General features: G+C 41.7%; 2 protein-coding genes and 1 long non-coding RNA gene across 4 annotated transcripts; 1 reads left to right on the top strand and 2 right to left on the bottom strand.

The window, feature by feature from the left end:
* Window positions 1-101: 101 nt before the first annotated feature.
* Window positions 102-25,505, bottom strand: LOC115584933 (dihydropyridine-sensitive L-type skeletal muscle calcium channel subunit alpha-1-like). Of its 2 annotated transcripts, XM_030422892.1 has the most exons (45): window positions 25,076-25,505; window positions 23,145-23,250; window positions 20,540-20,679; window positions 19,883-20,016; window positions 19,587-19,739; window positions 19,270-19,475; window positions 19,004-19,107; window positions 18,763-18,908; window positions 18,599-18,680; window positions 18,353-18,513; window positions 17,939-18,164; window positions 17,634-17,841; window positions 17,433-17,553; window positions 16,837-16,951; window positions 16,651-16,750; window positions 16,497-16,566; window positions 16,003-16,135; window positions 15,771-15,900; window positions 15,573-15,632; window positions 14,782-14,888; window positions 14,563-14,650; window positions 10,264-10,371; window positions 10,089-10,141; window positions 9,857-10,003; window positions 9,407-9,608; window positions 9,145-9,303; window positions 7,577-7,687; window positions 7,391-7,474; window positions 6,656-6,703; window positions 5,473-5,499; window positions 5,254-5,379; window positions 5,102-5,167; window positions 4,886-4,977; window positions 4,648-4,807; window positions 4,410-4,537; window positions 4,179-4,275; window positions 3,941-4,043; window positions 3,726-3,827; window positions 3,509-3,642; window positions 3,075-3,200; window positions 2,691-2,902; window positions 2,549-2,607; window positions 2,403-2,449; window positions 2,241-2,315; window positions 102-1,677 (listed from the first exon to the last, which is right to left on the bottom strand). In XM_030422892.1, the coding sequence occupies exons 1-45, from the start codon at window positions 25,255-25,257 to the stop codon at window positions 1,366-1,368; spliced, it is 5,550 nt and encodes a 1,849-aa protein (XP_030278752.1). In that variant the 5' UTR covers window positions 25,258-25,505; the 3' UTR covers window positions 102-1,365. The 2 variants fall into 2 exon arrangements, with proteins under 2 accessions (XP_030278752.1, XP_030278753.1); XM_030422893.1 differs by lacking the exon at window positions 6,656-6,703.
* Window positions 10,972-11,885, bottom strand: LOC115584938 (uncharacterized). Its single transcript, XR_003984625.1, has 2 exons — window positions 11,641-11,885; window positions 10,972-11,099 (listed from the first exon to the last, which is right to left on the bottom strand). It is a non-coding gene; the product is annotated as an uncharacterized LOC115584938 (long non-coding RNA).
* LOC115584937 (kelch-like protein 10) lies at window positions 11,964-13,435 on the top strand. Its single transcript, XM_030422902.1, has 3 exons — window positions 11,964-12,199; window positions 12,448-12,934; window positions 13,009-13,435. The coding sequence occupies exons 1-3, from the start codon at window positions 12,078-12,080 to the stop codon at window positions 13,120-13,122; spliced, it is 723 nt and encodes a 240-aa protein (XP_030278762.1). The 5' UTR covers window positions 11,964-12,077; the 3' UTR covers window positions 13,123-13,435.

Below are 25,505 nucleotides of genomic sequence, written 5' to 3'. Positions count from 1 at the left end.
ATTTACATCATTAGTTTGGATTATTTACTGCGGCAAACTCACCTGTGTTGTTGGATGCCCACCTTTGGTTTACCAGCAGAAAGAAAACTAACACAGTAAAATGAATGTTTGGATGATTTATTTCTTTTGCCATGGTGAAAACACCACTAACATCAGCCAGAATGGCACAGATTCAGAAGTGACTCTAGGTGAGAGGTTGAGCTGTAAAGTTCACTCAAACTATCTCAGAAACCTAGCAACATAATGTTTGTATGACAGCAACAGGCTGATCAGGAGATAGTGTAAAAAAGAAAAAAAGGCCAGTCACTGTTTGGCACAAAACATGAAACCGACTGCAATTAATTATGCCCAAGCAGTTATAAATAAAATGAATTTCAAGCCCAGGTGAGCTATTAAGCTAAATCCACCATACTCCAGGTATGCTGAAGAGACATAAACTGTTCGGGTCAAGCGAAGTGTCCCCAACTCAAAAGGTTTGACATCTTCATCTTGACATCTTCATGTAAAAGAAAAGACACATAAAACCTGCAGCAGCAGCAGCATGACTTAAAGTGACTTGGTAAAAGATCATATGCGCTGCTTGACTACAGTAAGACTAAATTGAACAAAGCTAAATCCTTAGATCATTATTTCATAGTTCATATGTCCAAAATGAGAGAAAAAAGACATTTCCTCTTTAAAGAACGCTGACACCATCTGCACATGGGAGCAGAGGTGAGCAGGAGAAAACCTCAGTAATAAAGACAGCAGGTCCTAATTGTCCGAGGACGCTGCTTTACCAAGAAATAAATAAATGCTTGAACTTTCATTGTTATCAGAGCACCAGAGCCCTTTTAAGAGTGTGAACTGAATACTCAGTCAAACTTTTCTGGGCCTGGATGCACAGAAACTCAGTCGTTGTCTCCTCAAAGTGGAGTCCTTTCTCAGTGTCCTCACTGAACAGCAGCACACTAACGACAGCTGCCTGTCTCGTATGTTCAGTGAGTCATTTCAGTCACTTTCCTGCCTCCTTCAGTGAGGCTTCAGTAAGACACTCAGCTCACTCACATGGTTGTCCCATAAGTCATATGGAATGGATGACCTCAACAAACGCTACAAAGAAAGAAGTGCGTCAATCTGTTCGCTATGAGATGAGTTTGTGTTTTTATTAGTTTCGATTAATCTGAAGTGTAAGGGGATGTTTCATCATCAGATATATTGTTTCTCCTTGGTTACGTTTCAACCACACTTGACAATATATTAAACCTGAGCCAACCTGCCTTGAGCCAGGCTAGTCGATACAGATTGTCAAAAGCTTGGTAAAGTCAGGTGAAGTGGAGCCACCTGCAAGTGTACAAAAAAATCACAGTAATGTAAACTCAACCTCTAAACTTTGGAGTCGGCCTCAGCCGCCTCCTGTAAGGAGGGAATCTTTGGGATTGGACGTCTCTTTCTCCTCACAGCCGGATCTGGCTGGCCTGTTTGCAGTGCTGCCGCAGCAGAAACAGGAGGAGGGACCGGGATGGGACGTCTCTTTTTCACGGAGGTGACACTGTCGGGGCGTTCACTGAGGATATCTTGAGCCATGCTCTCCAAATCGTTCACAGATGTGCGGATGGCATCAGCCATTTGCTCCTTAGCCACTGAGACAAAGCTGGGGTCTCTGGCCAGGGAGGCTATACCACCTGTTACTAGAGCCTGGAAAAGAAAAGAAAAGGCAGTTTATTCATTATCACCCGATAAAGGCTTTAAAAGGACCTCCAAATGAACATTTCGGCTGATATGACAGGCTTTAACATGATCAAAGAAGACAAGCATTCTATGTCTGCATCTACCAGCAGGGCCATAACGATAAGACTAGACCTAATCATAAAGGCTTCTTTTGTGGTGGTCCATTTTCTATGTCTGGGCATATATATGTATCGCCATCAGCAGGTGGCCAGAATGAGTTTGAAAGTATCCGAAAAATACCAAGAAATCCACAGATTCAGTCATAAATCAGCGTTCATACATCAGCTCATTATGTGATGTTGTAGCTCTCAAATTTAATGCACTCAGTTCTCAAACAAAACAAAACTAGAAACTGACTGTTCACTCTTTCAGGACAAATACATGCGGTTCGATTCAGGACACCAGGCTTAATTTGTGTCCAGGAAATGACAGATCTGACAGTGGACATCAGCACATTTCCTGCTGATAGAGGTGGGAATTAATTAGTGTGTGATTAAAGAGGTGGCCGGTCTGAGATCCTTCTTGCTTACCTCATGGACGAGCTGGTCGGCTGCAGGATGGGAGCTCTGACTCTGACTGTCACCGTAGTCAGGGTCATAAGGGAACTGCAAAGAGAAGATATGCTTCCATGTGTTGTCTGTACATGTTTTTTTTTACCATCATTTATACTGGATGAGTGAATAAAATATTACCTGTGTTTTGTCTGTTCTCACTATGAAGTTCCAGGAGCGCATGTTGCCTAAATGAGGGTCAATAAAGAATGCAATAATGAAGTTGCACTAACCTGTATGAAAGATGTTAAACAAAGAAAGTTTGATTGATTGATTGATTGACACACCTGGGTCTGCATCCTCACTGGAATTATAAAACTCTCCAGGACTGCCTTCTCTGTCAAACCTGAAAGACAACAACAACTGTCACCCATCACCTATGTTCACACACGTCCTCCATAAATCAATAGGTGTGCGTTGGGCTCTCACTCGAAGGCGAAGGCGTTGTTGTTAGTGTTGCTTCTTGGCGCTATTGTGGGGAAAAATTCCGTCGTGGGATCCAGGCCGGAGGAGTTTGGTGGAGACTCCGGCTGGCTCTCAGAGAACTGGAGGGGCCGCTGGTGGGTCATCTGTTGGGACTGCGTGTTGGCGGGCTCGCTGGTGAAGGAGTCCACCCGGTTACCGAACAGACCGTGTGAACGCTGGAAATGTAGATTCCAGTATTAGTCTACATATTGACCAGTCACTCCTGGTCATTCAATCCAAAAATTTGTTTAAATTAAACTAGAGTGACAAGATGTCCTAACAGTGATAATGCAGAATATGTGCATGAATACATTGTATTTATTTCAATTCACACAAAATGGTTCTCACATGGTAAATGGCCTCCTCTCCACTCTCCTCCATAGCTCTGTCCATCTCTTCCTCGTTCTGCAGGTCTCCTGAAATGGCTCTGTGCATCTCCGGAGCCACTTCTTCATCTATGCTCCTCAGGCCCGCCTGAAAAAAAGACAGTGGGTTTGAAAAAAATGTAGCGCAAAGGCAACCGTAGTGCCGAGTTCACAAGGAGAGGAGAGACGAAGCAGAGTACTGGTGTAAGAAAAGCAGGAGGTGTTACACTTAGGGATAAGTAAGTTATGTGATTTTGTTAAACTTGCTGATACACATTTATTTACATAATAAGAGTATTATTATCACAACAGTCTTTATAAAAAAAAATGGTTGAGTATATCTGAGTGATTTCTATAATGCAATAATTTAAATATCATAATAATGACGGTGGTTTTGACCCCATTCTGACTGCTCACCTGGATCTCCGGGCCTGACGCGCTCTTCTTAGAGGGCCGGTAGCCATAGTACTCCTCCTGACGCTTCAAGAACTTACGGAAGTGGTCCTGGAGCAGGAAGGTGGAGTAGAACTTCCCCACAGTCACTTCATCATCTATAACCAGACGAGTCACAACGCTCTCAGTGTGAGAAAGACTGGATTATTTTACAAAGGTGAAATTCAACCACTAGACTCACCTCCTATAGGCGGGATGACCTGGTCCAACAGTTTCATACTGGTGCGTTTCCAGATTTGCTTTATAATGGCTCTCAGCTCCTCGTTGGCCTGCTCAAAGTTACCTGCTCAAAGAGGTTAATTAAAGATGTTAATGGAATAACATTATCATAAAGTTGAAGCAAACTCAAATGTCACAATATGACTTGTAATCCATACAAGTTTTGAATGTCTGCACCTTCTGTTTTGATCTTGAGGGCTGTCCTAACCAGAGCAAACAGGGTGGCATTGAAGGTGACGGTGCCGTCACTGTTGAGAGGCATGTTCATACCGACCAAACGCTACGGACAGGAAATAGCGAGAAACTGAGTTATTATTTTTTTCCCTTTTTATAATTTTATCGACAAATGTTTTATTATCATTTATATTTGTACATCTATATTTTTTCGTCAATGTCATTGACTCTGTTCATGTACCTTGCACGCAGCACGATGAGGACAGAACTTGCCAAAGCCCAGTGGAGGCTGAATGCGTCTCAGCAGCGTCACCACATCCAGATGTTTAATTCTCCCCCTGTTAAATTAGAGAAACATCTTGTACTTGTAATATGTCTGAGGGCACCCACTTAAATCTGACCTAGTTCCTGTGTGGCATGAACATAAATAAAATAGAGGTAGTAAAGTTTCATGAGCGGTGCTCAGGCTTACGTGGCTTCAGGGTCATATTCAGCCCAGATCTTCTTGAACTCATCCAGGTGGTGCGGACCAAGAAGAGACCAATCACGGGTCAGATAGTCAAAGTTATCCATGATGACAGCTACGAACAGGTTGAGGATCTGAAGAAGGCAGAGAATAAAGACTATTCTGTTGGGTGATGATCACTGAAATTGAACAACAGATAATAACGCAGCTAAAGAATAAATGTTGACTTCCTGATGCTGCTTACCAGGAAAGCACAGAGACAGTAGAAGCTGAGGAAGTAGAAGACAGCAAAGTTGGACCCGCAGGTGTACTCCTCTCCTGGCAGGAAGTCAGACTTGGGGTCACACTTCTTCCCATACATGGAAGCCATCATGACCTCCTGCCAAGCCTCTCCAGTAGCACATCTGGATACATAAAGTGAGATCTTGGCTCAGTTTTTGCAACCAGTAATTTTGACCAGTGATCCTGGCTCAGAGACTCACCGGAATAACATCAGAACAGCCTGAGGGAATGCCTGGAAGTTGTTGTTGCGGTTGATTTGGGTGCCGTCCACTAATGCTACTTTTCCAAAGATCTGAAAGGTTGTTACAATCTCAGTCAAAATCCAAATTCAAAAAACTTAGTCTAAACAGAAACATATTACAATCTTCAGGAGTTTGCAATGTTTTCATACAGAAAATAAATATTAAATACTGTACCTGCATCCCGATGACAGCGTAGATAAAGAAGAGCATCACGATGAGCAGAGCCACGTGAGGAAGAGCCTGTGGAAACAAACCAAACAGCCACCTCATTCAAAGTGGGTAAAAAGTCAGGATGAAAAGAGTGAAAATGATGATGTGTGGCAGACCTGGAAGGACTTGATGAAGGTCCACAGCAGGTTACGGATGCCCTCGGAACGGTTCAGCAGCTTGACCAGACGCATGACACGGAAAAGTCGGAAGAATGTGATGGAAACTGAGGCATTTTCAGACGCCTACAGCGGAAAGAACCAGAGGATTTGAGGATAATAACCATAGAAGAACAAAAAGACTGCCGGTTTTTAATCATAGGAATGTTTAGGGCTTACCGCAATTGCTTGCATAGGATTCGTTTCCTGCACAAAGAACATGAAAAGATGTTAGAGTGTGGTTACATGAGCTGTATATGACCGGAAGTTACCATATCACTAACAAGGGGTACATAGCAGACATATTATTGATCAGCTGTTAAATGTTATTAAGGTCTAATCACAAAATAGGGTTAATATTAGAGACATTTTTCCACCTTTGATGAGTTACAAAGCCTCCAGGTCTTAGTTGCTGAAAACTAGAAGAACAGCTGCTATCTATAACTCATGCCAAATAAACACTGTAAATGCACTTAATAGACAACATCTAGCATCAACATCTTTCAGCCAATCCAGCCTACATTAAGTCAAGTAGTGTCATTTGTAAGAAATGGCCAAAACTATGGAGGGCAACATAACATAACTGCTGCTCACGATGGCAATCTTTGGCTGTGCAAACTAGATTAGTTAGCTAGTAGCTTAGTTAGCTGTGAAGCTAACTCACTCTGTTAGCTGACGCTTATTTTGACCGAACCAGAGATGACTGTGAAAAGACACAGTAAGACTTTTTTGGTGCGTTTTATTCAAACTGTTGAGTTGGTATGAAACGTGTTTTTTGACGAGTAAAAGAGGCGGCAGCTATTCTTAGTAAAAATAGGTCCTTTCTTGACATTTAATGAGTTTCTTTTTATTACTTCTGAAACTAAGTAGCAAACTGTCTGCTTTTACATGTCCCAGCTTAAACTACAGGGGTTGTCAGACAATTGCCTCTTGTGGCAGAAGGGGGTAAAGGGAGACAAGACCGGCTAGCTGGTTAGCATGCTAACTTCAGTAGACATCTCTGCAACACTGTAAAGCGGTTTAACTTCTACTTCAATGCTGTTGTTTCTTCTTTTTTTAAATTCTGGTCATATCTTACAAAATGCCACCTTAACACTTGCTGTGCTGACATACAGTATTTCTGTGTTGAGTTGTAGCCCCTTGTATATAAAGTTGAGCCACACAATATAGCAAAAACACCTTGAGGTCTCATCTTACACTTGCTCTGTAAGATCAGACAGTAGAAACACAGGTGTTTCTCTGACAGTTTAAGGCCACATGTGGTTCAGTACAGCGGCGCTACAAGGTTAGTAGAGAACATAGTGGAGTGCTCTCACAGCAAGGCTCATGCAGCAGTGCAGTGCAGTGGAGATCAGATATTTACAGCACAGCCATGGAGACAGTACAGTCCTCCACTGGAGGCCAGGGCAGTCTGTGGAGAGTCGACAGATGAGTGAGGTGAGGTGCATGGAGGACGGAGGAGTTGAGAGGGATTAGGAAGAAGAGAAGGGAGCAAAAGAAGAGGAAGAATATGAGAAATAGGCTTTCGACTGAGAAAAATTGAATTTGGTAAAAGCTTGTGTTTATGGATGAAAAGGATGAGTACAATGCTGTGCAACAATGTCAGGAAAGAAACTGTCACTGACAAAGAGAAAATATTGAGTATGTGTAGCTTAAGCATAAAAAAACCAAACAAAATCCTTAATTAATACAATCATTTGAAAGTGCTTGGACAACATATAGAAGACAAAACATAATAGAATATTACTGAAATATTGTTATGAATCATTGTTGTAATAATGAACAGTTGATGGTTTGTTGATGAAAACGGCACGTCTGAGGTTGGACAAGGCACTGAGGAGGGTGAGAGAGTACTGACAGTACTGACCATGTCCCGAGAGCTAGCACCAATCAGCTGTTGGGCCATGATTGTACGCTTCTGGGTCAGAGCGTTGAATAAACACATGTAATCACTTCAGTTAAAAATCACACCATTGACCGGGAACGTCTCATTAAGACAACGCCATGGGCTTCCATACACAGCACCTGCAACGATTAATCTGATATCTCAGGAATTAATTTGGGCTGATTTAAATAATGTTTAATGATATGTACTCACATCGACTTCACTCAGGATGACGTCAACGACACTACCAATGACAATAACGAAGTCAAACACGTTCCAAGGGTCCCCGAAGTAGCCCTGCACAGAGAGGGAAAGCATTGCTGTGACAGGAGGACGCCAGATGGGACGGAGAACCACTTGAGAAACAATCATTAGTGCTTACTAATGCTTAGTGCTTACCCTCGCTTTGAAGGCCATGAGCTTGAGAATCATCTCCACAGTGAAGAGCACGGTGAAGATCAAGTTCAGAGTGTCTGACAGCTTGGTCACATGGTCCGACTGGTTACAGTGCTGTTTCGAAGTGGAAAGCGAATATTAATCTCAGCATGTTACAACTGTAGTATTATTAGGATAATTACATATAACATGAACTTTGCAAAGGTATATGCACACAGATCCATCTACTAAATGTAATATTTGTATTCTATATTAATCTTATTTATTTGACTATATTTGTATTATATTCAGTTCTATATTTCTCTTGATTCCTACGTTGTGCTGCAACTTCTTTGTTTTGTTTGCACACCGTTTTGTTGCCTTGTGTCAAAATAGTTTCTCCTATAGGGGATTAATAAAGGTACATCTTATCTAATCTTATTTTATCTAATCTTATATTATCAAATTTCATCATATCCTATCTTATCTAACCTTAGCTTAAACAGCTGAGTAATGTAATAACTTAAAGCCCTTGAAGACCCAAATCTCAAGTTTTTCTCCATGATTTTAAATATTCATGTCCAGAGACGCAACATCAGAGTCAAAACAACATCGGTAGCTATTATTTATGAAGAGTTTAACCACCCAGAAATTCACTATTCTGCTTCATCGCGCCTGTGTGGGTGTGTTTTCATAAGATATGATTGACAGAGAAAAAACAAACCAACCACCAACCGTCATCACATTCTGATTCAAATGTTGCTGAACCCCTGATTCATGTGTGGAAATGCATGATGTCGCACCCACCCATTTCAAACCAGTGACAAGAGCACAAACTTAAAAAGAAAAAAACAAAAAATGCAGAATTCTTATGAAGCTTCTCTAACTTTTGCAGAGATCAGTTTGCTTACGTAGAATCCCTGCATATACAGCGAGAAGCTGATATAGAAAAGGACCTTTAAAGGATCAGTCCTGCTTATTATAATTTAGGTCTTATTTGGGTTGTAGCTTTGGCCCATCATCATACTGTTAAGTCACAATTACATTGTTGAGTAATATAATCACGTGTTCATCAGATGCTTTGCTCTAGTCTGTATTTTCATTCAATAAAGTTGATGAGGTAAATTCAATTAAATATACTGTATTTGCACTGTTTTCAATTGAGCATATGTCAAAATTGATGATGAAATGATCACATTATATCCGCAACAAAAAGATTGGCCTTCAAAAAATAATGAAATCCAGCTATTGAAACTTTCTGATCTCAGCCACTACGTGTATTGTCCAGTCCTCTCTTACCATAGCTAAAATTTATATGCAAAGTTAAGTTATGTAAATGAAGTGACAAAGAATTATGTCGGGCTCCTGCATTAATGCGCTCTTAATCCTCACCAAAATTAATTAGTCTGGGATTTTGCTAGAAAGTCACAATGTCCCGTATTTTAAATACAGTTTCAAAGTTTCCACTTGATCGTTAATTAAATGCTGTGACAAACACTGAACTCTTCTTCTCTCAAAAGATACTGACTATTGACACTGAATTTGTCTGTCGGCGGCCTCAATACAATCTCAGACGGCTTTAATTTGCATACCTGCATCCCCAGACACAAGGTGTTGAGCATAATTAGGAAGAACATGAGGTACTCGAAGTAGCAGGATGTGACAATGTACCAGACTCTGTACTGGTAGGGGTTTTTGGGGATGTAGCACCTCAGAGGACGAGCCTTCAGGGCGTACTGCACACACTGACGCTGAGAGGGGAGGCAGACAGTGGGTTAAAACACATAATAATGAGTCATTCTGCATTTGAGCAACATGTTTTTGATTTAGATTCACTGAGAGGTCTCCATGTACCTGGTTCTTGTCCAGCTCACAGTCTTTATACTCCTCCTCGCCCTGCTCCTGGAAAGTGACAATGACGAAGCCCACAAAGATGTTCATCATGAAGAAGGCGATGAGGATGATGTAGATGATGAAGAAGATGGAGACATCCACGCGGTTGTTGAAGACAGGCCCTTGGTCTTCTTCATCTGAGTCAATGGCTTTGTATAGCAGTCTGGGAAATTGGTAAATTGGCAGGACAAAGATCAAAGATCAGAGATACAATAAGGCTAATTTGCAGAGATGAAAAGTGTAATTCAGCAGATTAAAAAAGATATATTGCCTCTTTCACCATCTCCGGCTCCAAATAATGCAATTACTTTCCGACTCAATATCCACATAACAAGATGTTCTGTCTTTTAACTCAATCGAACAGACAGGATGACAAAAATGCAATTTATCGAATCAGAATTGATTGCTTACTTTGGCCAGCCCTCAAATGTGGACACAGTGAAGAGAGCCAGCATGCCATAGAGCACGTTGTCAAAGTTAAAGTCACTGTTGAGCCATTCTCTCTTCGCCAACACTGTGTCTTGTAGAGAATTATCGATGTGCTTCCAGAAGTATCCCCTAAAAGCAGACGCAGAGAACGATCACTTTGAAACACCTTTTTGACGGATGAAAATCTATGACGTGTGAATGACGCTTATCTTACTGGCATTCCTCCTCAGTCGTCTTGGACACATCTGTGCAGCTGTAGAATTTACCCTAGAGGAAGGGGGACGGATTAGTGACACATTCAATGCTTTAGTAGCAAGGCCTCTATGTTAGAGATTCATCTGGAAATATTGAAGTATCCTACTACATATGGTGTCAACATCAAAACTCACCTTGAAGAGTTGCACTCCTATACAGGCAAACATGAAATTCAGCAGCATGGTGACCAGGACGATGTTGCCGATGGTTTTGATGGCCACAAACACACACTGGACCACGTGCTGTCGGTGAAGACAAACAAAACAAATGGTCACTTAACACTGTGAGAATTTTACATTTTCACTACTTTATATTTTTACTTGACTACATTTCAGAAGGATATTTGTGACTTTATCAACTTAATCTTTAGGGCCCGAGCACTGAATGGTCAAAGGCCTTGGGGTTAAGGTTGGTGTCCTACCAAGAACCGTCTCTGCATGTCCTTTCAATTGTTTTTTATCTCTCTGCTGCCAATGATCAATAAAAGGCATAAAATGTTCCCTGTTAAACCAGTAATTCCAAGGTCCCTGAAAAGCTCTATTTACTGCCAGTTAAGTAACTGTGCAATTCTTTCTACAAGACAATCACTGCCAAAACAGTAGAGGACTGACACAGCATACAACATCAGCAGCCTGACCTGTTGGCCAACACTGATCTGTGTTTATAATCAGTCAAGAAGCCTCTGGAAGTCCTTCCTGTATATAGTTGTTTATGCTAAGTGTGATGTATACTATCTGAACGATAAATGGTATACTATTTTTTTTTGTTTTAATGTATCACATGAAGTGTAGGAACTGAGTAAGATGGTTGCTTATGCTGTATGTGTCAAGAAAAGGCGTTTGTCATTTTAAAGGCTTTATTCAAACAAGTTGGAGACGATGCAAAACAAGGAGTAATTACAGAATGACAAATAAAAAAGGTCTCAGGCAGAGTTCCAGCACTCGATGTGATTGCTCCAAACGTAGTTGGCCTGTAAAACAACAGATGGGCAACATGATTAGATAATTTTATGGAACTATTATAATACTTAAGACATTTCTGGACAAAACTGTACACATGCTCCAGTTTAAATATTTTTTTTTTTTTCAAGTAGCAGGCTTTCATGTTTCTTTACATTTTTCTACTTACTGTGTTTATGGTTATGCACCAAAACACACATTTAAATTGTGAAAAACTACTCGGCAAGAAATGTGACACTGATTAGGGTCAAACCTTCATGCCTGATCGATATAATGTTACTATACAAAACAAAGTAGTTTAGTTGTAGTTGTAGTTTAGTTGTAGAAAAAAAAGCACCACTTGTGTTCTACTTTAGATGCCGTCCTATCGTGTGCTGTGTGCTAACGTTACCATAGCCAGCTGCTGCTAGCTAATCAGCAATAAGTTACAACATCAAAATACACTCAAAACAATGTCTGAATGCTAGCTAAACCAGCTTGACAGCTATCAGTGCTAGCAATGGCTGTGTTGGTTGTTTACGTTCAGTATGATAATATAAGGTGTTTACTTACAGGTGAATGAGACTTGAGGTAGAAACCTGTATGAAAACGATGCACCGCTTCGTGAGGACTCGGACTCCGTCGGCGGTATTCGGCAGTTTTCGGACAGTGCGAGGTTCATCGTTTGGGGGGAGAGGCTTCGGAGAGAGTCCTGAGTGCAGGGGGCGTGGCTTACCGGCTGGATACTTTTAAAGTCTAGCCTGGTTTTTGACGGTTTTTGCAAACTTACCGCCCCCAGCTTTAAATGAGCTGTCAGTCAGTATCTCATAACATAACAACATAATATAACATAACATAACATAACAACATAACATAACAATTCTGGAATGTTGTCATGACAATAAACAGTTGCCAACTCTCACAGACAACTAGAGACACATATTGAGAGTCAGGAGAGACACCTGCACCCAATATTTCAAGATTTCAGGTTCTCATATTGAAGAGATAAGATGGAGTCTGTGCTTCATGAGCTCCGTCTGGAGCAGCATCTATGTGACACGGTGATCAGAGTGGACGGCGTTGAATTTCAAGCACACAAGATCACCCTGTGTGACTGCAGTCCGTACTTCAGGTGAGCAGGTTTATAAGTGTTAATACTGCTAAATTTACACTTTTTAAATATGTAGGAAAACAGCTGGAGGGGTTAAAACGTGCAACATAACCTAATATTAATGAGAGAAAGTGATTCGTGGAGACATCAGTTGAATTAATGTAGCAGAAAAACTCATTTTACAACGATATTGTATTGTAAGTTTACTTTCTGCATATGTTGAGCATACTCTAAAAATCCCTTCTTTGTGCCTCCTTCCTGGCCCACAGAGCCCTCTTCGCCTGCCGGTCAACCACAGACTGTCAGGTCTTTGACATTCCCAACGTGTCACCTGAAATGATGAGGCTCATCATCGAGTTTGCCCACACTGGCTTTGTTCCTGTGACACAAGAGAATGTACAGGAGCTTTATATAGCAGCTGACCAATTCAATGTAGACGGCATCGTACAAGTCTGCAGCAACTTCCTGGAGGAGCAGCTGTCCCCACAGAACTGCATTGGCATCTGGTGGTTCACAGACGTCTACTACAACCCCGGACTGAAACACAAGGCCTACCTCTTCATGCTCAATCATTTTAAGGAGGTTGCTGCCACCTCAGAGGAATTCCTGCTGCTCTCTGCGCAGGATCTTGCTAAAATCGTTGAGAATGACAAACTCAATGTGAAACAGGAGAATGAGGTGTTTGAAGCTATCGAACGTTGGATCGCCTACGCACCTGAGGAACGCAGGGAAGACATCTTTCTGCTATTGTCCGAAGTAAGTGGGTGATGAACAATTCTCTTGGACTCTATTTTAGACTATTTAATTCTAACCTTCATGTCTCTGTGTAGGTCAGGCTGGCTTTGATGGGTCCAGGATACATCGTGGACAAGGTCACTGACAACAAACTGGTGAAGTCAGTTGGAGACTGTTGTACCCCCGCAGTAACTTCTGCACTGCCGTGATCGATAACCGCCTGCTTGTTGTCGGAGGCTTCAATGGTTTCACCACCACCCGCGGCGTTGAGTGCTATGATGTCGAAGCGGTAGAGTGGTCTGGTGTTTGTAACATGGAGATATCACGTATAACTTAAGCTGCTGTGTGGTGTCTGGACTCCCCAGCACGGCAGAGTATGCTTTCCCTCGTCCATCTCTACAATTCTCCAGTGAGGATGGAGGATGGGATGAGGATGGAGTGCAGTTATCTATGTGACTGTATGCTGCACTGCCCTGTAAATACATGTCTAATTGCATTAAAACTATTGTTATTCCAATAATTACAAAGATCAGCTTTATGTTATGAGACCTCTAACAAAGTCGTCCTTGCACGAACGTGATACAACCTTGCCACCTCCAAGCAAGAAGGGAAAACGTAATACTGACAACCCTCCTGACTATTTGTTTCCACTGCTGTGTGACTTATCAACACTTGGAATTACTCATCCAAGGCAAATCTACTCAGTCTGTGAGGAAATCATCTCCACGAAAAGCATATTTTGAGCAACTTTACACAGGAAGAAAAAGCATTCTGACTTCCTGAAAATGTATTACATATCCGAAGAGGTGCTCTTGATGCTGAATCTCTGGCTTAACGGCGAACAAGAGACGATAGAGAACTGGCAGGTGCAAATGGAGTTGATCAAAATACGTCAGGCTGTATTACCACAACACAAGAAGTGCCTACCCAAAGTTATAGACATAGTCCACTGTCTTGATAAAAAGGTATTGAACAAGCCCAGAAGCACCATCATCCTGTTCTCAACTGGGGCCACAGAGAAGTGGTTTCAGCCGCAGCCAAGAACTGTCAGTAACTCTGTAATAATGGCCCGGACCTCGTCGAATTTAACTAAGGTTGAATTGTTCAAATGAGTTATATTAACAGACATTGACATTAATCTAAGTGGTTAACCAATTTCTCCAGAACACAAGCCTAAGGAGATTCGCATTCCTTAGAAAGGATTTTAAAGGTGATGCATAGTCCTCTGAGACTTTTTGATTTCAGTGCTCTTTCCAGACTTTAGGAGTCAAAAGAGGATCATGGACATTACACTCTTTCCTACATTAAAATCTGAAAAATGAACACACATTTGTTAAGCTTTTTTTTCCTCTCCCATGCGTCATGTCACAACAAACCCCCCAGATTTATCTTGTCACTACAAGCATGCTGCAGCTTGGTAATTAAGTACTATTACATCGATACCAAGTGCTGTATTGTAGGATACTGAACATGTTTCAGTTTCTTGAAGTTGTTTCCCCTCACCTATGATACAGCACATAGAAGTACCATGACCTGGATGATTGAGAACCTTCATCAACATATTATATCAATAGTTTTACTTAAGTAAACGATCTGTTTACTTCCCCCTCAGTGGAGGGGGAATAACTGTAATCATGCCTATTTTGTACCTTTAACCCCTTGGCTCTGTTGATGGCCCTGAGAGGCCTCAGCACCCTCAGCACCCTGAGAATCTTCACCACGGAGATAGCACTGGATCTGCATTGACACATGACAAAAGCAGTGTTGATATTAACATCTGGAAAAACAGTTTTATTTGCAATTTTGGACATAAGATAAGAGTAGGGACGTTCTACATCTAATATGGCAATCTCAAAATGTTCACTCACTCCATTCCCATAGAAAGCAGTGAGACTCCAACCACAATCAGATCCAGGATGTTGAAGGAGTTTCGGCAGAAGGAGCCCTCGTGCATGAATGCTCCATATACTGTCATCTGTAAATGACAGATACAACGAGAGTCACATCCACAACATTGAACCAAACACTGTGTGTTTGTTTGTTTTTTTAAGACAAAGATAAAGAACCCAAGTTTTTTTACACAACTGTTCCCCAGATCCAAATCCCAGCTTCTAAAATGAGATAACTTGCTGTTTTCTTTGTATATAATTTTTTTTTTGACCAAATGATTTGTCTGTTAACCAAGTCCATGATGGACAGATTAAAATAATAATTGTGAGTTGCAGTTTGTACTTTAGCTGGGCAATAGCTACTATCATTGCAAATTAAGCAATTCCTTGGTGTTCTAAACATTATATCTTAGTGGAAACAAGACCTGCTCAGGCAAACTTCTACTCTCATAAAACGTTTTCATTATTATTTCATTATTATGAGCGTTATTATTCCTCATAATGCTGTTTCAGAGGCATTTTCTCTGCCAGCAATATCAGTAGAGACTGTGTTGTTTAGTTTTCTGTCATATCCCCTTTAAACATTATTAAATCTAAACACATAAAATATCAGAAAAAAAAGTTTATTATTATTAAATCTAAACACATAAAATATCAGAAAAATATATAAAATATAGCTTCAGGACAAAAATACCAATATATGTTACCTACTATCTTGACTGGGAGGAATCACATTGGTTAAAACCAGTTATGGCAACACAGCACTTTACCTTCAGTACAATCTCAATGGTGAACACAGACGTGAAAACGATGTCAGCATAGGCCAAGATCTGCAGGAAAAACACAAAGAGTTGTTATCAAATGTGTCCAGTCTGGCATCAATAAAGTAATTCTATTCTATTCTATTCTATTCTGTTCTATTCTTCTGTCAACAATGTCCAATGTGAAATGGTAGACATGATTGTAACCTGGTTTCTGTAGGACTTGGGGTCGATGGGGTCCTCAGCTGCCAGGGAGATGGAGGAGAGCAGGATGAAGAGAAGGATTAAGTTGGTGAAGGACGAGGCGTTGATGATCTTGTAGCACAGTTTACGGAACCTGAATTCAGATGGATATACAAGGAGATATCATCACTGTTACGTTATCATGACGCAGTATAAGAAAACACGGAAACACCCAGGTGGTAGGTCTGGTTCCTACTTGTTCTGAGGGCCAAAAATGAAAAAGGAGCTGGCTTCGGGCAAAGGAACGGCTTCTTCTTTCAGCTGCAGGTCGGCCATCGGTCGGGGCCGAGGGCTGATGGGGATTTCAGGCTCTTCCTCCTCATCATCACCTACGATGTGGGGGAAAATATACTATAGTGTAATGACAGATTTATTTACTGCTTGTAGTCATGTTAGTGCATGAAATCTCCTGTTGTAGACTTTATATGGTAGTCACCAGAGTAGTGTGAAAACAGCCTAACTTTAGACTCTGCTATAAACTTGGCTCAGGTAATCGGCTGAGTCTAATAATAATGAGGGGTCACTATACTTATACTGTAACATATCCAACACAGCAACCCTGGTAAGCCAGTGTAATGAATATGAACTCCTGCGATCAAAGACCTCCTTCTGCTACAACTGAGAAATATGGGAGGTTTAAGAGTCGGAGCGGTTCGAGCAAAGTTCAGGTTCGGACAGTTTTTGTGTTACCTGGGAAGTCATCAGGTGGGAATGGGTCTTTCACTTCATTCACATTGGACTCAAACTCGTCAATTTTAAGCTGAAAGAGAAAACAATATAAATGTATCATAGTGACTCCTGAAACTTTGCCTGTGTGTGATATGACACCAGAAACAAAGCTAACCTTGGCTGTGGTGGGCATGTTCTCCACCTTGGCTCTCTGCTCTGCCAGTTTCTTAGCTATCCTCTCCCTCTCCTCGTCAGTCTTATCGGGCATTTTAGACCTGGAGGGTAAGAGAGGCAGGAAATGGAGTAGAGTTTAACTATAAGGAGACAGATTAGACCATCCCAGACTTTTGGCATTCATTACCTAAGTAGTTTTCTCCTCATCTTCTCTTCCGCCTTTTCTTTCTGAGCTGAAGTCAGACTCTCAGCCTCTGCCAGGTTGTCGACTGCGATGGCCAAGAAGACATTGAGGAGGATGTCTGACGTCTGAGCTCAGGAAAACTTTAATGTTTTTTTAAACATTATTGATATTTTTAGAATTTGTCTTTTGTACAAATGTCGTTTTTATTATCAGATTAAAACTTCTGTTCGTAAAATCGATTTTAATTAGCCTCAACTGTACATCATGTTGTGCTAATTAGCAAATGGGGGCTTGCTAACTTGCTAATCTGAGATGGTAAACAGGATAAACATTATAGCTGCTGTGGACCTTAAAACATTACAAAGATATCTGAAATATTAAAATCACATGAATCACAGTCAAAAAAACTAAATGCTGACAGAATAAATCATACAAACATGAACAAAAAGTACCCCTGAATCATAAACACTACACCTAAACTTCACCTAGTACTTCAAAACAAAAAAGAAATGAAAACAGCAGATCTAAATCTGAGAGCAGCTAACAAGGCTGCAAACTCTTTCCATGGTTGAATCATTATGAGTGTATTTGAAGGATACAGTTTCCACAGACAAAGAGGACAATAAAGTAGATGGAGACCAGGATGCCAGGAATCTCAGGCCCTCCGTAAGCCATAATGCCATTGTACATGATGGAGGTCCAGTCCTCTCCTGTTAGGATCTGAGAGATAGTCAAGTGTTAAAAAGCAGGAAACGATTCATTCATGTGAGCCATAAAAGGATGCTGCATGGATCCCTCACCTGAAACACACTGATGAGGGCCTGGGGGAAGTTGTCAAAGTTACTGCGTCTGGGTCTGTGGTCAGAAAAGTTGAATTTCCCCCCAAACACCTGCATGCCCAGGAGCGAGAAAATGACAATGAAGAGGAAGAGAAGAAGGAGCAGGGACGCGATGGAGCGCACAGAGTTGAGGAGAGAGGCCACAAAATTACTCAAGGAGGTCCAGTACCTGTAAAAAGGTTGGAAGGAGAGAGCTGTGAAATAACATTAAATCACACAACAACTAATTTATTAAGACACGGTCCTTTGAGGGGGACATGACTTACTTTGTGACTTTGAGGATCCTCAGCAGTCGAATACACCTGAGCACAGAGAAACCCAGTGGAGCCACGGCTCCTGCAGAGAACATGATCATCTCCAGGATGCCGCACAGGACCACAAAGAAGTCAAAGCGGTTAAACAGAGACATGAAATATGCTCTGGGACCCAGCGCATACATCTTCACAAACATCTCTATGACAAACAGCACCAGCAGGACACGACTGGCCACATCTGTGAAGATACAAGAGGGGAGAGATGAATCGATGAAGTTGGGAGTGAAATAATTTAATGTATGAACAAAAATGGTTATATATATATATATATATATATATATATATATATATATATATATATATATGTACATATATATATATATATATACATATATATCTATATATATCTATATACTCATCACCGACCTTGTAGGGAAGTGAGTGAGTCAGACTGATGGTGGTGCTCTGTTGCTATGGTCAGGGTATTGAGGAAGACAAGGAACATTATGAGCCAGTAAAAGGCCTTTGTTTTTATGTAGACCAGACACTTCATCCTGAAGAAACGGTTCCAGCGACGGGCCAGGCGGCTAAACAGAAAAATAACCCTGCCTTAATGTGCCAAGTCACGGCGAATATTGCATGTGAACATTTACACATTTACAGCAGACTCACTAGTAGTAGACAATTCGACTCTTGCCTTCCAGGTCGTACAGGCTGTCTGTGTCTGAATCTCCACTGGTTAAAGGCAGGAGTCCTGACAAGAAAACAACAGGTGTAATTCAACAGTATCTCCACAACTGGTTCGGTGCTGAGGTGGTTCACTTCACAGCGCTGACCTTTGCCCTCTCGGTCGGCATCCAGGACTTCAGCGTGAGTGATCCACTCCATGTAGCCGTGCAGGTCTTCGTCCAGCTGCTGACGCTCTCGCAACTTCTGGAACTCTCCACGTGACCTGGCCTTCTCTCGCTCTTTGGTAAACTCTCTGAGTGCAAAGAGTTACAAAGCACATGTGATTATTTTTAAAGGTTGTTCATGTGAAGAGATAGGTGAAGGAATAGAAGATTTTAGTTGTCTTACCCACTGAGCACACCCAGAACGAGATTGAGCACAAAGAAGGAGCCGATCAGAATGAGGGGAACAAAGTAGATCCAGGGCCATTCATTTCCTATAGCATCATTAACCTGAGAGACGGAAACAATGTATTATATTAGGTGTACCATTTACTTTCAATAAATATATACTAAATATAGACAAATGTATCGACAAAGGTTTTGATGGCATGACCACAATTCCCCAACCCTGAAACTGAAAAACATTGAGGCGATGTTCAAGCAGTCGCTGACCCAGTAGAGCACTTTGGTCCAGCCCTCCATGGTGATACACTGGTAGACTGTCAGCATGGCAAAGCCAATGTTATCAAAGTGGGTGATGCCGTTGTTGGGACCTTCCCAGTTCGGCCGACACTCAGAGCCATTGATCATACAGCGACGTCCGTTACCAGCCTGAGCGCAGGGAGCAGGCAGCTCACCTTCTGCTGTGGCGTAGATATCTGTGGGTTAAACAGACGAGATGAATACAATTTTTTTTAATGTAGCTTCAGGGATTTTTTAACAGATAATATATTAGGTGTGACTATAGCTGACAACATATTTATGCATACTTGTGCCAGTGTAATAGCAGGTCTTATGCATTTTGCACTTGAAGAGCTCCAGTCCCATGATGGCATAGATGGTGACCAGCAGAAAGACCAGCAGGGCGATGTGCAGCAGAGGCAGCATGGCTTTGAGGATGGAGTTCATCACCACCTGCAGGCCTGAATGGGAACAGTAAAACCAAAACATTACGACAAGAACCTGACAAACATTTTTCCCAGCAGCGTTTCCAGAAAGCGTTCTTGACATATACTGTACAGTATTTCCAGTGTAACATAAATACAGGGTTTTTTTAGGCTCTTACTTGGGACTCCAGAGACGAGACGTAAGGGCCGCAGCACTCTGAAGGCTCTTAGTGCCTTCATGTCAAACCCTCCACCCTTCTCCATCGGCACTCCTGCTATCTTATTGATGGTATCCAAGGCAAAGGTGAAGAGACTGTAGGAAAAGATTAGAGAACCATAACTGCCAACCCATACAATAACCTAACTGTGCGTTACAAAATGGGCATTCAGAAGAAAACTATTCCAGTTTTGATATGATTGTCATATATGACATTTTCTACACTTCAAATTTAAAAGTACAATATGTAAGAATTGGCATCCTGTTGAATTTAATACATAAAACAAATAAGGGGCCAGCATATCACCAGAATAAAAATAACAGTTGCTAACTTAAGCTGCCGTTAGCTTGTTAGCTCAGTTAGTCGGGCAGCTAGCAGGTCAGACTGGAAGCTTGAAGCACCAGGGGAGTGTTGGTGTTAACACCGCTAAAACGGGAGCTTTGGACCAAGATGGGCCGAGGCTAGCTGATTAGCATAATGTCCAAACTGTTAACTGCTAATTATTGAACGTTATCAACTGAAATTTCTACATATTGAACCTTTAAGTGCTCTAGGCATTTCTTAGATGTGGTCAACGGGGAAGCTGTGTCCTCTGCTGCAGCTCTGAGCTCGTCTTACCCCATGAAGACGATGACAAAGTCCAATATGTTCCAACAGTTCCGTAAATAGGCGCCTTCATGGAACACGAGCCCATATGCCACTATCTTCAGAAAGCACTCTAACGTGAATATGATCAGGAAGATATACTCCAAGCTCTCCTGCAGAAAGACACACAGACAAATTACATTGTTTTAAACCTCACAACCTTCAGGTTTAATTCTTTGGTAGAATATTGAATATTTTGAGTAAATGACAACTTTGGCATTTAAGCAGCCCCTCTGGGGAAAAGGAATAGACGTCGCTGGTATTAGATGAACTCATTAGCTTTGACAACCTCTCGCAGATTAAACATGACCTCATAAGGTTTGAACAGATGGGTGGCCCATGAGTCACATTGTGATTAATGAAATAAATTGAGCCACAATTGAACAAGTAAGAGCCTTGTCACACTGTACGAAGCAATCTGTTTGCAGAAAATGTAATTATTTTGGAGGTGGTCAGCAGATAAAGATCAGGGTGATTAAATAAAATTACTGTTTGAAAATGAGGCTTGTATCTGTTTTTATAATCAGTGTTGTTGTTTTCAGAGGAAACATGGAGGTGCTATCAAAACACTCCAACGCACATATTGGCACACAAAAGCAGCTTGAAAACGTCATCAATAGGGAGACTACTTCTGCTTTCGCTCTTCATTACCATTGTGAATACAGATGATGTAGGAGCAGAGGCTGTAATATGAGGACAGTATGATAGAGTCACAGGTATCATCGAGAGAGTTCATTTGAGGCACAGTATACTATAAATTATATATGATTGACTGTTTGATCCTTTTGAACAAATCAGTTTGGCAGCAGACCCGAAAGCGCTAATCAATTACAACCTCCAAGGCCAAACTTGGAAATACGCAGGCTAAAAAGAAATGAAACTAAGCGGGGCAACAAGTAGAGCTGCGCCTCAACGCTGCAGCGTATCAATGTTACAAACCATCATATTTTATGAACCTGTGAGTATGAGTGGTTACATGAGGCGACATGCATCCACCTGCGTCAGTCGGGTGAGTGACGCTCTCAGGGCTGACCTACTTCTAACAGCAATTGGCGGGGGGTGAAGCTGACCTGCTCTTCTTACATCGCTCACCTCTGAGGAATGGTGCAGTGAGAAGTAAGAAGGATTTGGCTGGGAGGCTGGTGAGCAGGGCCAAAGCAAAGATATCACACAAGTGGGGTCAGTTTCAGGTCCAGATACCTGACGACTTGATGAAATTCTGTGGGGTGCAGGTCAATCAGCTGGGCTCCAACAAGATTAATAGCTTTAACCTATTGATGTGTGGAGTTTATTGACTGAATGGTGGAAAGCAGGCGATGGCTAGCTACAGATGGTGTTATAAATTGACATTTGAGCTGTCAGAGATCCACATATCAAGTCTCGCACAACGAGCCTCCTCAGTATCATAACACCAGTGTCTATACAGCCTCAAATATCTAGATATTGGCAGGATGTGTACAGTCTGCAAGAGCAAACATATCTGGTGCTCACTACATCACAAGTTCACAGTCCGACAATCCCTGAGTCGTTTCGTTTAGTCCCCAAGCTATAACACACACTCCTATCCACGTCCTCACAGCAGTGTAAACACACAGCCCCTGTGAGGCTGAAATATGACAGCAGAAGCATCCAGGGGTCGAACATCTGCACCGGAGAGAGACTGTAAATCATCTGCTATCTAGACTAAAAGAAGTCATGAGACCCTCCTCGATTTTTGATGTAACAAAAATAAGCTCAGTTTAAGTAGCTTGTATATTTCAACCTGTTTGGGAGGCATTTCACTCAAAGTACAAATTTATAAAAACAGATAGTAAAGCAACGCTACACAACTTTTAAAGTAATTCTGGATGAAGGTAGTTGATTGTTGAGTCTCATTCCCACATCGTCAAATACCAACACTGTGGGTTCAGGTTCTGGTCCGACGCTAAAGACCAGCTTTCATATTTGATGATTTAGGCATGAGAGCTTTGATTGACTCCAGTCCCCCGGGGACCCTGCAGATGGTAAATGGGTTGATATGAGATGGGTGGTAAATGGATGGATGGATGGATGGAAAGAGACTCAACAATTAACCATCATTCCATAGGAAGTTCCATAGTGTTGCTTTAAGGCAATTTTAGCCATTTAAAGCTATTAAAGACATTTCCTGCTTAACATCTTTGCAATTTACACACATCATTTCATGCTTTTTATACGGTTATTTTCTTTAACAGCCAGTTTCTGGACAGAGAAGGATGAACTTATCACAGTTGGAGGATAAAGTAAGAGCACATTGTTTGACAGAATGCTCTCTGCAGACACAGATGGGACTCCAAATAAAGAACTGAGTTGTGTCTGGAGGCATTTAAATGGGGCTTGGCACACAGCTGACCAGCTGAAACACTTAGCTATAAAGTGAGTGACTTTGCAGGCTCAAAGCAGTCATGGTAATTTGTTGGACACAGCTGCACTGTTGTCGATTGCCTGGTCATGTTGAAACAAAAGACCGGGAGTTCCTTGACCGTATGGATCATGACCAACAAATGCCAATACCACATTCTGAGTCATACACACAAAAAAGGCATGTGTTGATACTCACCAAGTTTGCGTTGGTGTTATTACTGTCTTCCTCAGGCATGGGCAGGAACACAGCCAGAGCGATACAGTTTGCAAAGATGGTCAATAAGATGATGATCTCAAAAGTTCTAGACAAGGAAACTCAGGAGCATAACAACAACATGAGGAGGACTGATGCAGTTACCCCCAAACCAAACATGAATCCACCTGGAATAATTCATGGTGATAATATTTGAGTTATCATGTACATTACATGCAGTGACGGAACGTAACTATGTAACTAACTTTGAGGTACTTGTACTAGAGCATTTTAAATGTTAAGCTACTTTACACTTCCGCTTCACTACATTTTGGAGGTAAATGTTGTACTTTTCACTACATTTACTCGATATCTTTAGTTACTAGTTACTTTACAGATTGCATGCTGCATTAGCGCCAACAAAGAGATGTTTTTGAATGATTTTTTTCTGCAATCTGGTAAAAAACAAAAACACTGATTCTGATGATCAGAAAATGCTGAATATTGGATAATTGGCAAGATTGAAAAGGCCACTGTCGTTAACACCAACGGCAAGTCAGCAGTAAGTGTACAGTTTATACGTACATGTAAACACATTTAATTTTCTTTTATATCAGATACGTGAAGACTTTAACGCAAGCACTATTTTTGTGGGTGACTTTCACTTTTACCAAAGTAATATATTAGCACAATATCTGTACTTTCACTCAAGCATTTTGTGTACTTTCAACAACACTGAGTACTGATGTCTGGTTAATATTAACAATGGAAGGGCAAGAAAAACTTCAATAATTTGTCAGTTTCTTTATCTGTGAGCGTTTCTTGTGATGTAGTGTGATGAAACCAACCAAAAAAAATCACACAACCTGACCAAGCTAACGTGGGTCAGTGCCTGTTAATGCTGCCTGAAACATCATCCCTATAACAGCCCATTGGGTAGCCAGCAAAGCAGTCACACTGAGTGTAATCTTGTCTGCCGTGCTGCTTCATTCTCGTCCATAGGGGGCTCTCTCTCAAAGAAATTCCCCTGCCTGGTCAGCATCATGTCTCCCTGTGATGCCGTGGAACAGCTGCACAGCCCAAGAATATGACCAATCCATTTAAACACAGAACGCTCATCAGGAAAAAAAAGATGCTTGGAGTTTTTTTTGTTTAATTGTACAACTTGGGAGCACTAGTAGAATTCGAATAAGTAAACTAAGGAGGATTAAAGAGGTTTTCGTCCATTTTTCTAATTTGGCTCTAAATACAGCACACATTCCCTGTGTTATGGAATCACATACCAATGTGATTAAACTGCTGCAGTAAAAAAAAAACAAAAAAAAAACATGACCTGCCAGAGCATATGGACACAGCTGTTCAGTAAAACTACAATAATGTTATACAATTTTCATTCACTGTTCAACTCCGTAACCCATCTGTTGTCACTGGATAGATATACCTGGATGGTCCTTGGATGTCAGGCTAAAAGCAGGAAACTCCCCATAGGTTCCATAACATCACTCAGCAGCATGCCTTGTGTTCATGCGTCAAGCCCTCATAGAGTGACAGCATTTCAGCACGGCTCTTTCCACATTAAAAGCAGAATGTCAACTATCGGGATGCCAAGAGGTGGCCAAAAGTGCACAGATAAGTTTGAGAAGCTCTACAGGTGAAAATATGAGGGCTACAAACTTGGACTTGGGCACAAGGCTGCCAAATACATAACAAAAGTCTTAACACTACAGGGATCGCCTTACAACAGATTTAAAAGAGACTAAGCCTCCCACAGGTGAACTACATGGCTGATAATTGACAGGCCTGCAGACACCTTATTTCTGTAGCTGTCCTAACGAGAGGCTTGCTGCTGTAATAACTGTATAATACCTTCCTTTAAGAGTAAAGTATTGTGTGTGTGTGTGTGTGTGTGTGTGTGTGTGCGATATAAAGGATACTTCCACTCCACAATGTTGATGCAAGCCTTGCGGAAGGGATTTTTCAGGGTGAAGAAGAAGAGGGATCTCGCAGGTCGAGGGTTGCCCCCCGTGGCCTGCAGCTTCTTCAGCTTCTCCCTCTGCTTCCTCTTCAGTTCCTCCTCATTCATGATGACCGGCTTGGCTTCTGCGTTGGACGCCATCTCGAAGCCTCCAACTGAGACAAGCTCCCAGTCCTGTAGAAATGTGTCCTCTCACTGTATAATCCCAAACTGAGGCAATCTATAGCTCCCCGTTGTGAAGGCCCCCTTTAGGTTCCAGACCTGCCGATCCTTCATGCACTCCTCCGCCACCCTGTCTTCCCTCTTCTCCTCTTCCTCTGCCTCAATCCCACACACACAGAGCCACAGGCCTCTCCTCCTGGCTGAGGGCCTCTGACAGAAAAAGCCCC

This window comes from Sparus aurata, chromosome 7, assembly GCF_900880675.1.
Source record: "Sparus aurata chromosome 7, fSpaAur1.1, whole genome shotgun sequence".
NCBI lineage: Eukaryota > Metazoa > Chordata > Actinopteri > Spariformes > Sparidae > Sparus > Sparus aurata.
Note: the sequence above shows the minus strand (reverse complement) of the source record. Positions and strands in the feature narration are given on the sequence as shown.

Bases quoted from the DNA above. Each gene is read 5' to 3' on its own strand.
- LOC115584933 (XM_030422892.1), bottom strand. From the start codon at position 25,257: ATGGCGTCCAACGCAGAAGCCAAGCCGGTCATCATGAATGAGGAGGAA. The intron at 15,901-16,002 runs GTAGGAACCAGA...ATCTGAATTCAG, and splicing joins ATTTTTGGCCCTCAGAACAA to GTTCCGTAAACTGTGCTACA. The intron at 6,704-7,390 runs GTGAGTACATAT...GACTCTCCACAG, and splicing joins TCATCCTGAGTGAAGTCGAT to ACTGCCCTGGCCTCCAGTGG.
- LOC115584937 (XM_030422902.1), top strand. From the start codon at position 12,078: ATGGAGTCTGTGCTTCATGAGCTCCGTCTGGAGCAGCATCTATGTGAC. The intron at 12,200-12,447 runs GTGAGCAGGTTT...CCTGGCCCACAG, and splicing joins GACTGCAGTCCGTACTTCAG to AGCCCTCTTCGCCTGCCGGT. The intron at 12,935-13,008 runs GTAAGTGGGTGA...GTCTCTGTGTAG, and splicing joins TCTTTCTGCTATTGTCCGAA to GTCAGGCTGGCTTTGATGGG.